Source organism: Solea senegalensis, linkage group LG12 (assembly GCF_019176455.1).
Source record: "Solea senegalensis isolate Sse05_10M linkage group LG12, IFAPA_SoseM_1, whole genome shotgun sequence".
Taxonomy (NCBI): domain Eukaryota; kingdom Metazoa; phylum Chordata; class Actinopteri; order Pleuronectiformes; family Soleidae; genus Solea; species Solea senegalensis.
Window position 1 is genome coordinate 8,707,180 of NC_058032.1, and position 10,899 is coordinate 8,718,078.

The window sequence follows — 10,899 nt, forward strand, 5'->3', positions numbered from 1 at the left end:
GCATGTTTATTGTTTTTCTGTATCTTTACTTCTCTGAGGTGTGACTCCACTACCACTTAACCCAGATAGTTAATTAATTATATTGATTATCAAATAAATGACAGATTCTAAAATATGATACTTTTAGGGCTGCAACTAACAATTATTTTTATAATTCTATTCATCTGTTGATTTAATCGAGTACTTGTTTGGTCCATAAAATGTAAGAAAATCTGAAAAACTTCTTACCAAATCTGGAAATGAAAATGTTCTCAAATGCCCACAAACCAAAATTATTCGGTTTTAATTATTTCTTTGTTATATGGAGCACAGAAACCAGAAAATATACAAATCTAAGAAGCCAAAAAACGAGAGAGCTTGTTTTAATTATAAAAAAGATTAAAATAGTTGATTAATTTAGTAATCGATCAATCGATAATTTTTGAAGCCATAGATATGTTGAATTCAACGGCATAGTCTTGTTTAGTGTTTAGTGCATAAAATGACATCACTCAAATGCTACATTGCAAATTGTATAATCCAGCCTTTTGATATCTTATTTACTTATTTAATAACTCTTCCGCACTCAGGATAATTCAAAGACATGAGGTGCTGCCAGCCCCAAATTTCACTAACTCTGTGATAAAGCCTGCTTCTTTTCTGTCCATGAAGATGTAGACTCACCCATAGCAACTCACTTTACGGAGAACATAAGGTGATTATATCATTGCAGCTGCCACCACCCTTTTACACTTATGTTTAATTGCTGTACTTTATAATTAATCCGATAACTCAGAGTTAATACTGAGAAATGATGACAATGACAGCAAAGTTTGAACACAAACATCCCACAACAGCAGCAATAAAGCATTTAACTATGAGCAAATGAAATGCAGTGATACAAATAAAAAGATTTAGCCAGTCTTACCTCCAATTCTTTATTTCAAGTGTATCACTTACAGAAATATTATGAATCTCAAATGAAAGCATTTTATTCCCAAAGCAAGACTTTTTTAAAGGAATGACTTTCATTTTCTTTTTTTCTCCAGAAAACAAAACAGATGAGCAGACCGTTGGGAGACAGTATATTAATATACATATAGTAAAATGCAAATAAAAAAAAGACAAATTTCACATTTTAACAGGCAAAATTATTATTTGGATAGCTTCTGCTGCACAAGCTAGCAGCAGACATGAGGCAACAACTTGTGTCCTTGACAGATAAACAACTTCAGTGAGGAAACAGAACCGGGGGGGGGGTTCAACTTATTTCATGTGTACTCAAAAACTTTACTGAGATGAAAAGTACATATTTAGCAATAGCCTTCTCTTAACACTGTGGATATGTAATACATGTCAATGTAAGATTAGTACAAAACATTTAAACAATGCTCTTTTTGGTTTATGTGTTATTGTCTCGACCAAATGAAGCATGCTTGAAATATTGAAATTCATAACTCATCAGTCTGTCTTACTCACAGTATAAAAACAAATTAGAAAAACAAGCGACGGAGACGCTTTCATGAAAAACAGCATTCTCAACATGCAACATAAAACAAATTCAACCAATATAAACAAAACATTTTAAACAGTGTAAGACTGGAATGAACAGGGGAAAATGGAAGGACTATTATTAAAATGAGCTGAGCTCATTGGAGTTTCCACAGGTACGATTGTCCACAGTTATGTAGAGGATTTATGGATCAGGAGTTCTCAGTTTCACATGAAGAGTGTAGAGGAGAAGGTGAGAGTTTTCAGTCCACCAGCTGGATGAGGAGAGGGACGTGTGAGGGCTCTTATTACTGGGAGTGACTGCTTCCTTCAAAATTTGAATTTCTACAATCCATAGAGGTGCACCAGGTTCCCGTTGCTGTGTCTTAGACCAAAGTGGAAGAAGATCTTAAGACTGCTTGACCTTGTTCTTTTCCTGATCATTAATGTGCTGTTCCTCTCTGCTGTCCTCTCGCTCTGGCCGCTCATCACCCTGACGGGCAATAAGCAATCGGCAGGTGAGCAGAATACCAAAGACTAGAGCGTGGGCATACCGCTTCAGGGGGTCTCCTACTAGCTGGTGGAAGAACAGGACAGCCAGCATGACCAGCAGCAGCAGAAAGTTGGCCACATCCTTTGGTCTGCCCGGGACAAGGGTGAGCACCACGCCGCAGCCCACCTCCAGAGAGCCAATGATCTTACGCAGTAGGACTGAGCTGATCCCAATCTTTTTCAGGCCTGGCAATGCCTTGGCATAGCTCTTATATGCTCTTTTCTGCAAGAAAAATAACAGATTTATTTTTATACATTTGCAAAATGAGTTCACACCAACACCCATGGATTGCTATTTTAGGCTGTGTTCAGACTGTCCAAACTGTTAATTGCAAGTGATCAAGTGGGATTTGTATATCCGGATTTAACCAACCAACATCTACATGTGTTGCTTTGGAAAGACGGGAGCGTACCACCAACATTTGTGGTGCAATGTAACATGCCACCTCATGATGGGCTTCGCAACACTCTGCAACATGAGTGACTACGTCCCGCAACAGTTTTGATATCACTGTTGCGTGTTGCAATACTTCTGATTTGAGTGCTCAAACTGACACAGCTGAGCCACACTGTTACAACCCAGATTCAATTAGATTCATCAGATTTGATGGTTCACATGTCAATGTCCTTTTAAGCAGCACTTTCATTGTGCCAGTGACAGCACCACAGATATACCCACATACTGGTGTAGGGCTGCACCACTGATTTGGAAATCAGAATTGACTAGAGGATTTCGCTGTCGACACAGCTGATCTGATCAGAGACACGTGGATAGGGAAAGAAAACAGATATTAGTCACTTCAGCCTGGTAATCTGAACGTAGTGCACATGTGTTTTGAACCAAATTTGCCAAAATCTAAACCTGGCAATCTGAACAATAATGTAAGGTCACCATTACATCATGTGTAGGAATTGGTGAGACTGCAGATCGTGACAGTCCCATTCCCAAGTGCACCAGGGAACTATTGTGGTCTCACAGACCAGGAAGGATGTCACGTCTTCTTCATGGCAACACAAGATGTCAGCTTCCACGAAGCAAGGCCCTTGCATTAAGTAGACGCTCCGTAAACCAGACGATTTCTATTTTAGGTACTACATATATACAGTTTCTACCCACTAAATCTTACACACTAGACCTTTAAACATTAAAACGCTCCAATTGAATCACAAATGCTGCAAAATTAACCTTTAACCTGTAATCTAACTATGCACTTTATGTCATGTAAAGCCTGTCAGCACGGACTTAATGTCACAGCAGTTGTGTCTTATCCACCACTTGGGGCATTTTTCACCATCAGCAAGTGCATCCCTCAGAATTTGCTCGAATGCGCCGCCATTGCTGTGGAACTGTTCCGTTGTCTGCGATATTTAAACGAGAAGCTTAACATTTACAACATGTTTAACGGGGCTTTTTATGCTCACATATGCGTAATTTACCAGTTAACATCCTGGCAATTTGGGTTGCATGACAAAATGCGACGAGAACATTTGATAAATTCATTCATTCATTATTATTCACCCCTGTTCCGTCATCAACGAGTTACTCCGGTTGAAACAATACCGATTTATACGTGTGTTCTGTGTAATTTCATATAATAAAGGCCCGGGCTGCGTCCACTATGTTGTTTCACACATGAAACACACCAGCTCGTTCACATCATCATGAAAACACAGCTTCTCACGGGCAGATTAGAAGAGCAAATCAACACGAGGACCGTTTATTTGGGTCAGCATCACCACGTTATTCCACCGTTTATCGTCTGCAGCCAACGAGAACAATGGCCTTTATGGCTCAGATTCACTCACCATCTCACTGTACGCGTCTTTGCTAAGTCTCGGCGTGAGCTTGATGGTTCCCATGAACACGAAGAACAAGCCGAGTGCAAAAGACAGAGCTACAATAGTTATTGTCCTTGGCGAGGCCATGTTTGTGTTTGTGGAGCGTGCTCTGCTCTCAGTCGGACGGTTCCCACAGAAGTGACTGAATATGAATGAGGAGTTTCCCCCGATGAAGACGCGCAGCGCCAGGGGGATGGGCTTCTGGAGGAACCGCAAAGATGGCGGCGATTTACTGGAGCTGAACGATGGACGTATTATAAAAACTGGATAGAGCACCGCCCCCTTTGGCTCCGTTCATTCCTATGGAGTGGATTTTAGTCCTCATAAAGCAGCAAATACAAGAAAACACAGTGAGGACACCTTATAGACATAATGCAGAGGTGTCAAACTGGCAGCCTGAGGACCACATGTGGCCCGCCAATCGATTGCATGCGGCCCACCACTTAATATCAGCCTGTTGCAATAATATACAGTATAATTAACTTTATATAAGTGCAATATACATATACAATATCTCATGTTATGTATACAAGCTTGCTTTGTGTTTTGATCATAGTTTTAGTTTTTGCTATTAATAGTGTATATAATTATAATTAAATTAAATTCACTATCCCCTTAACCTCACCCTGACCATCACAACTAAGTGCCTAACTCTTACCCTACCTTAATCTAAACCCCATAGTTGTGGTAGTACTGTGTAATATGGAGTAAAAGAATGAAAGAAAGAAATCAGCCAATGAAACTTTAAATTCAGATCAACTTCTTTCGGGTTGTTGCTTTGGGTATAGTGTAAATGTGAAAGATGTGCCATGAAAGGATAGTGGAAACATTTTTTATTAATACAATTTTTAAATATTTGTTCATCATTTTGACAACATCCTCTCTTGCTATTGTTCATTACGTCATTACTCATTAAAAAAAGGATTCTGTTTAAAAATCATGTTTCCCTTACAATTAAACTGTCATACATTTATATAAACAAGACCTCCTTTAACATTTTGGCCAAGCACTCACATACATTTTTATGATTTCAGACATTTTGTAGTAATAATATATAAAAACATTTTATCATTACAGGCCTGTCCTTCACTACACACTGGAACCTGAAGATTCACAAAGGTTCAGGGATCAGGTCTGATGTGATGGTGTCTGGTGGAGACTGTGGACCACATCCTCACTCTCAGGTGCCAGGACACACAACCAGGTCTCACTGCCTCTGTTCCTGACGTTCCTTCAGGGCAAGTATGGCTTTCCGGTAAAGATCTATCAGGAGACAGGGTCATGTTTTTGAAAACAGCAGAATGGATCTCATCACTTTAAGTGTTATTGTGCGGGACTGATGGACAGAAGAAGTGGATGAGGCTCACCAAAGGTTGCAGAGAGGTCCACAGGTTGAGAGTAAGCTCTCGGCATCTCCTCTGTGTTGATCTTATTCTTCCTTTTCACTTTCACAACTTTCCTCTTCTTCCTCTTTTCCCCTTTGGCTAGACACATGACAGCAGAAAGGTTAGATTTCCAGTCTTGAGAAGTTAACAAACAGAGATTAGAGGAAGTTGATAACTCATATACAACCTTTGAGTGGCTTCTCGTCGTTGTCCAGAGACTCTGGCGTGTCCACGGTCTCTTTTTTCACTTTTGGTTTGCGGTTCATTTTGCCCTTTTTGGGGGGGATCAGGGCACTGCTGGCTTGCTGACCAGAGTTGTCCTGGTCTCCTTCATTACTGTCACCCTCCTCTTCCTCCCTCTGTTCATTTGCTTCATCTTGATCTTTTTCACCTCCTTTGTCCTTAACTGGCTTGTTCTTCCTCTTTGACTTCAGCTTCTTTTTAATTGTCGACTCCTGGAAGAAAAAATATATATATTTATAGTGATATCCATCTTATAATATATCATTAGGCTACAAAGGATGTCACCGTTATGGTCATGCTTTCCTGACCTTTTGCAGCATGTTCCGAATGGGTTGCAGCTTTCCTTCGCCCTTGCTCGTTTTCTCCTTGTCTTTTGGCCGATGAACCTGACGAAGATCTGACTTGCTGGTCTGCATTCTGAGATAAAAAGATATTCAACATTAAGGTCAGCGTTCACCAGTATTTTTATGTGTAAAAGTCTCCGTTGACCTTTTGGTTTGAATTCAAAGGCTTTTCTTACTGCTCTGCCCTGGTCTTCCTGCGCGTTTTCTTTGTTTTTCCATTCTTCTCCCTCTCTCTCGTCTCCAGAGGCCTCTTGCTGTCGTGGGCTACGCGGATACACAGCTCAGCATAATCCAGATACACAGCACGCAGCAGCCAGCGAAGTCCTCGCAGGGTCTTTCTGTCCGACCAGCGCCGCAAGTCCATTAAGGCTGAACAAGGCTCCTGAGAGGGACAGGGGTGCGGTCAGTTTGTCTGAAGGTATAGATGTCTGGGGGTTTGCTGTGAAGGAAGTCTACCCGCCAAATGTACTGCAATCTGTGTGTTTTTTGAGAGCAGTACTTACAATATGGCACAGAGAGCGGCTCTGATTGACCAGCTTTTCAAGAGACAGAGTCTCAATCAGCTCACTTCCCAGCAACGCGTTCATTTTGTCCTGTTTGTTTGCCAACCTGAAACAAGGACGTTCCAACACAGGTTTTAATTAAGTGAGTTACTGTTACCTCTGTAGTTTCCCTGCTCAGCCACCAGAGAGCACTGTTTTCACAGCTCATGGTTTTAAAGATCCAGTGTGTAACATTTAGAGGGGCAGACATTGAATATATACTACATTTAAATATGGTTTTATGGTTAAATATGGGGGTTTGTTGCCTTAACATAAGGCTTTTTATATTTCCTTAAGGCAGGGGCCTCAAACTCAAAATGACCTGGGGGCCAGTGAACTTCTGGTCTGGTCAGGAGGGGGCCAGTCAAGTACAGGTAAAATGAACTGCTTAATGATTAGAAATTAAAATCATATCTTGATAACCCATAATGATGTTGCAATCAAACATATTTTGGATGATATTGCACACTATTTCAAAGCAAAAATGTTTGTTTTGATAGAAAGTTCACAACCAAAAAAAACACATTTACTGTATGATGCAAAATGAATCAGTAAATAACAGACAAAATATATCAATTAATTAAACACTAGACAACCTCATATATATAATTAAATGTCACATTTAATAATGTGATAAATAAAACCTAATGTATTATTGTAAAAATATTGTTCCCTGTTGGTCAGTTGGGCCAGTTTTCATCAATCTTTTTTTTAAAGTGTAAAAAGTGTGCCTTAAGGTAAGGAGCTTGTTTTTCAGAGGCCGTCATCTTGAGCTGCCGCGTTTCTACAGCAGTTGGGATGGATTTTACAATTTGAAAATCAAGCTGGAGAGAGGAAACAACAGGGAGTTGTGGAAGTGTTAACATCCTTTCTATTATGTGAAGGCCACAAAAGATGACTGATGCCATTTCCCTATTGAAAGAAAGGGTGACCTGAGAGGTCCTGCTGTCCTTTTGTTGCACTCTGCTGTCTCACTAATTCTAACACACTTGAGCTTTTAGTCACATTTCAAATTCAGGAATGAAGTTGTGGTTTACTTACACAAGTATGGGTTTCCCAGCCACTCTTGGCTGCTTCAGCAGATCAGCCAGAACGTCCCTGACCTCCTTCATCCTCTGCCTGTCACTGGAGTCCACCACAAAGATGATCCCGTGGGCCTCAGAGTAGAGCTCCCTCCAGCCTCCTCTCGACTCCGCCGAACCTCCCACGTCCAACAGGGTGACCAGGTAGTTCTCCACCCTCAGCTCGTTTCGTACACAGCCGTGAGTGGGTCCTGATTCCACGCCGTGGTGGACTGAAGACGACACACAGTGAAAGTTTGTTCATTATGTCACGCCATCATTCGCGGTTAAATCAGTGTTAAAGTTACGGTTGAGTTACCTCTCAGCAGTCCTCTGATGGAGGAGGTTTTTCCTGCTTTGTCAAGACCAACCACAGAAATGGTCACTTTTCTGCAGACAGATATACAGCATAGAGTATTTATTATTTATAACTATTAATCTATTTGGATTATTCGTCTAGTGGTTTGACTTTTAACTCAGCAAGAAAGAATTTCATTGCACAGAGAACCATGTTTTTCTTGCCGTACATATGACTGTACATAAACTCTTTAAATCTTGAATCTTGAAAATACATTCCGGCCACTTTATTAGGTACACCTGTTCTGCCATAAATTCTACATTTATGACACCTGTAATGTTTGTTTCTTTGTTTGTTTGTGAGTTTGAAATGACACATAATAGCAAGTATAACATAATTTAGACATTTTGAATATTGTCAATATTCAGCCAGCATGTCAGAATCAGAATCAGAATCAGAATCGTTTTTTTATTGCCAAGTACATTTACACACGCAAGCAATTTGACTTGGTGTTTTGATGCATTTAAAATAGAACAAACTAAAATGAGAAAATAAAGATAAAAAACCTCAGCTATAAAAGAAATTTATACAGTATCACAACCAATATTTACATACGGGGCAGTGGGTTGAAAGGAGTTATAGTTGTTGTTTTTATATGGTCTGCATTAATATGACGCATAAATCTACATTTGTTAACATAATGTCGGCTGAATTGTGGGCAGGATGACAGTTTGTTTTCATGTGGGGGGGTGGGGGCAGGACAGGGATGCTGTTCATGAGATGTCGATGTCAGTGTGGGTCCCATAAGGGTTATATTCCTGTGTTTACCCACATGTGTGTCCCATCTGGGTCCATGTTTCTGAAACCATATGGGACATGCATATTGCCCACTTAGTACCCAAGTAGCAATAGGCAAACCCAGTTAGGACCCATACTGTAAGCCCGATATATAATATAACCCTTATGGGGCCCACATTGACATGCTGGCTTAATGCTAAACACAATGGAGTTTTTAAAGAGTAAAGACAGATGTTAAGGCTGTTAAAGCTGTACTAAGCTGTACTGTACAAACCTGGACGCGGACAAACTGCCAGTTTACAAACAGGTCAGGTTTAGCGATAAACAGAAATCATGCCAGGTTGTCAGGTAAACTCATTACAGTGAAAAATCCAGAAAGGAAACCTGCACTCAAATGTTAAGTAGAGTGCTGTCTCTTTAAGTTTGAACAAAAATAAGCTTTCCTTAGGCAAATATCCACAAGGTTCATCTTTTTTGTTTTGTAAAATATAATCATTCCTGGAGGTTATGTTTCTTGATTGCTGTGAAGGTTTTGCCTTATATATACAGTATATAATATAATAACACATGCATTGCTGAGTGCAGTCTTCTATCAGACTCACCTGACTGGCTCTTGTATTTTGGAGACCCAGCTGCACCAATTGCTCATTAGGTTGAACATGTTTACTTGAGGTGAACAAGGCGAGCACAGAGGCCACCATCGTCTCTGGAACTGGTACCTGCGAACAGATGGTGCAGTCGCAGAAACACACACGGTCACACATGGGAGTCACCTTTGACCTTAGCAGACATGCACAGATGGTCAGACACTGAGGTGGTGCTCTGACTGCCAAGTCTCTCTCTCGCTCTCTTTCTTCATAATTATCCAAATATAAATAGCATAATGTCAATAATTCCTCTGGATTTGTCTTTGCATCAACCTGTTTACAGAAGCATCTTTCATGAGTACGAGTTGTTCTGCTGCATCCTGTGAACCACACATAGCATGTGTGTGTGTTTGTCGTCGTGCCATGCACTAAAATAAACAGCGGATCTGTCTGTCCTTTGTCCGCTGCATCTGTTCAGGTGCAGTAATCTGCTAAAGCTTGTTGCGATTGACCTGTTGTTAATGTTGTTAACAAGCAGCCTCGTTTTTTTTCACTTTGTGACATTTAAATTCAAATCCGATACTGAGTAAAAAAATGTCGGCCTGAATTAAAAAAATAAATACATTCATGCACCTTGGAAACTTTGGCAGTGAATGAGGAAGACAGGTAAATGATGATGAGAACAAGTGAATGATGATGAGGACAGGTGAATGAGGAGGACAGGTAAATGAGGAAGACAGATGAACGATGAGGACAGTGAATGAGGAAGACAGGTGAATGATGAAGACAGGTGAATTGGCATTAATTAAGGTCCCTGGGTGAGTGAGTAAGCATTTGTGACCTTTGACCCATTCTGACGGATACATTGTGTGTTTACATATTTTATTTTGTCAGCATTTTAACTGGTTTTTAATTACTTTTGCCTTTAATTAAAAACAATTAACATGATATTTGTGTTCCCTTGTCCTTTTCTCACGACACAACTAAGTAACTTTTCCTCTGAGTACATTTTAAACATGTTACTTTTTTACTTTAACTTGAGTACAATTTTTAGATCAGTATTTTCACTTGTGCTTAAGTAATAATGTTATCAAAATAGTGGTACTTTTACTTGAGTAGAATATTTCAGTGCTCTTTCCACCTCTGGTCACCGGAGTAAAAGTTGATCTTGGTGTAAAGGTTTGAATAGATCTTTTTCAAATAAAACAAAAATAACTTCACAAAGAACATTAAGCACCGAGTAAAACTGTAAAGTACAATGAAAAAAAGAAAGAGTGCAAATAAACAGCATGCAGGTCATAAATAAACACATGAGCAGACAGTACACATGGGTAGTAAAAATGCTGTTAATCAATGGATTCAGCACTAAATGACCTAATATAGCTAATCAAAAATTATAAACTTTGAAGAACTGGAGAAATTCAAGGAATACTTACAGCAGCAAGTCGATGTCCATGCATTTGTTTGGATGCTCGTCTCTGTCAACATCTTCTATCCACCAGTATTAAAACCAATTAGCGTTACACTAAGCCTTTGGTCACCTCATGTGGGAGGCACCAATCGCACAATCCTCTGAGCCACTTCATCCCACGCCATTGGATGACATGGTTCTTCTTTGACTGGACCAAATGCAGGAGCGCACGTGATGTGCAGTGATCTTTTCCCTGTTGTTTACAGTCTGCTGGAATTTAGGCGAGTCCAGAGCTATGAATGAAACCAAGGTTTACTGAGAATTAGTTGTGTTATGGTGATATTTAACCATTAAACGATTGTTTATTAT

At 39.9% G+C, this 10,899-nt stretch overlaps 2 protein-coding genes across 2 annotated transcripts; both read right to left on the reverse strand.

Moving 5' to 3' along the window:
- Positions 1–903: 903 nt before the first annotated feature.
- tmem35 (transmembrane protein 35) lies at positions 904–4,063 on the reverse strand. Its single transcript, XM_044039684.1, has 2 exons — positions 3,829–4,063; positions 904–2,245 (listed from the first exon to the last, which is right to left on the reverse strand). Exons 1-2 carry the CDS (start codon positions 3,946–3,948, stop codon positions 1,880–1,882), a joined length of 486 nt encoding a protein of 161 aa, XP_043895619.1. The 5' UTR covers positions 3,949–4,063; the 3' UTR covers positions 904–1,879.
- A 570-nt stretch (positions 4,064–4,633) lies between these two features.
- arl13a (ADP-ribosylation factor-like 13A) lies at positions 4,634–10,618 on the reverse strand. Its single transcript, XM_044039772.1, has 10 exons — positions 10,556–10,618; positions 9,135–9,251; positions 7,756–7,826; positions 7,417–7,669; positions 6,337–6,442; positions 6,010–6,215; positions 5,798–5,906; positions 5,434–5,701; positions 5,229–5,345; positions 4,634–5,124 (listed from the first exon to the last, which is right to left on the reverse strand). Exons 1-10 carry the CDS (start codon positions 10,573–10,575, stop codon positions 5,069–5,071), a joined length of 1,323 nt encoding a protein of 440 aa, XP_043895707.1. The 5' UTR covers positions 10,576–10,618; the 3' UTR covers positions 4,634–5,068.
- Positions 10,619–10,899: the final 281 nt, after the last annotated feature.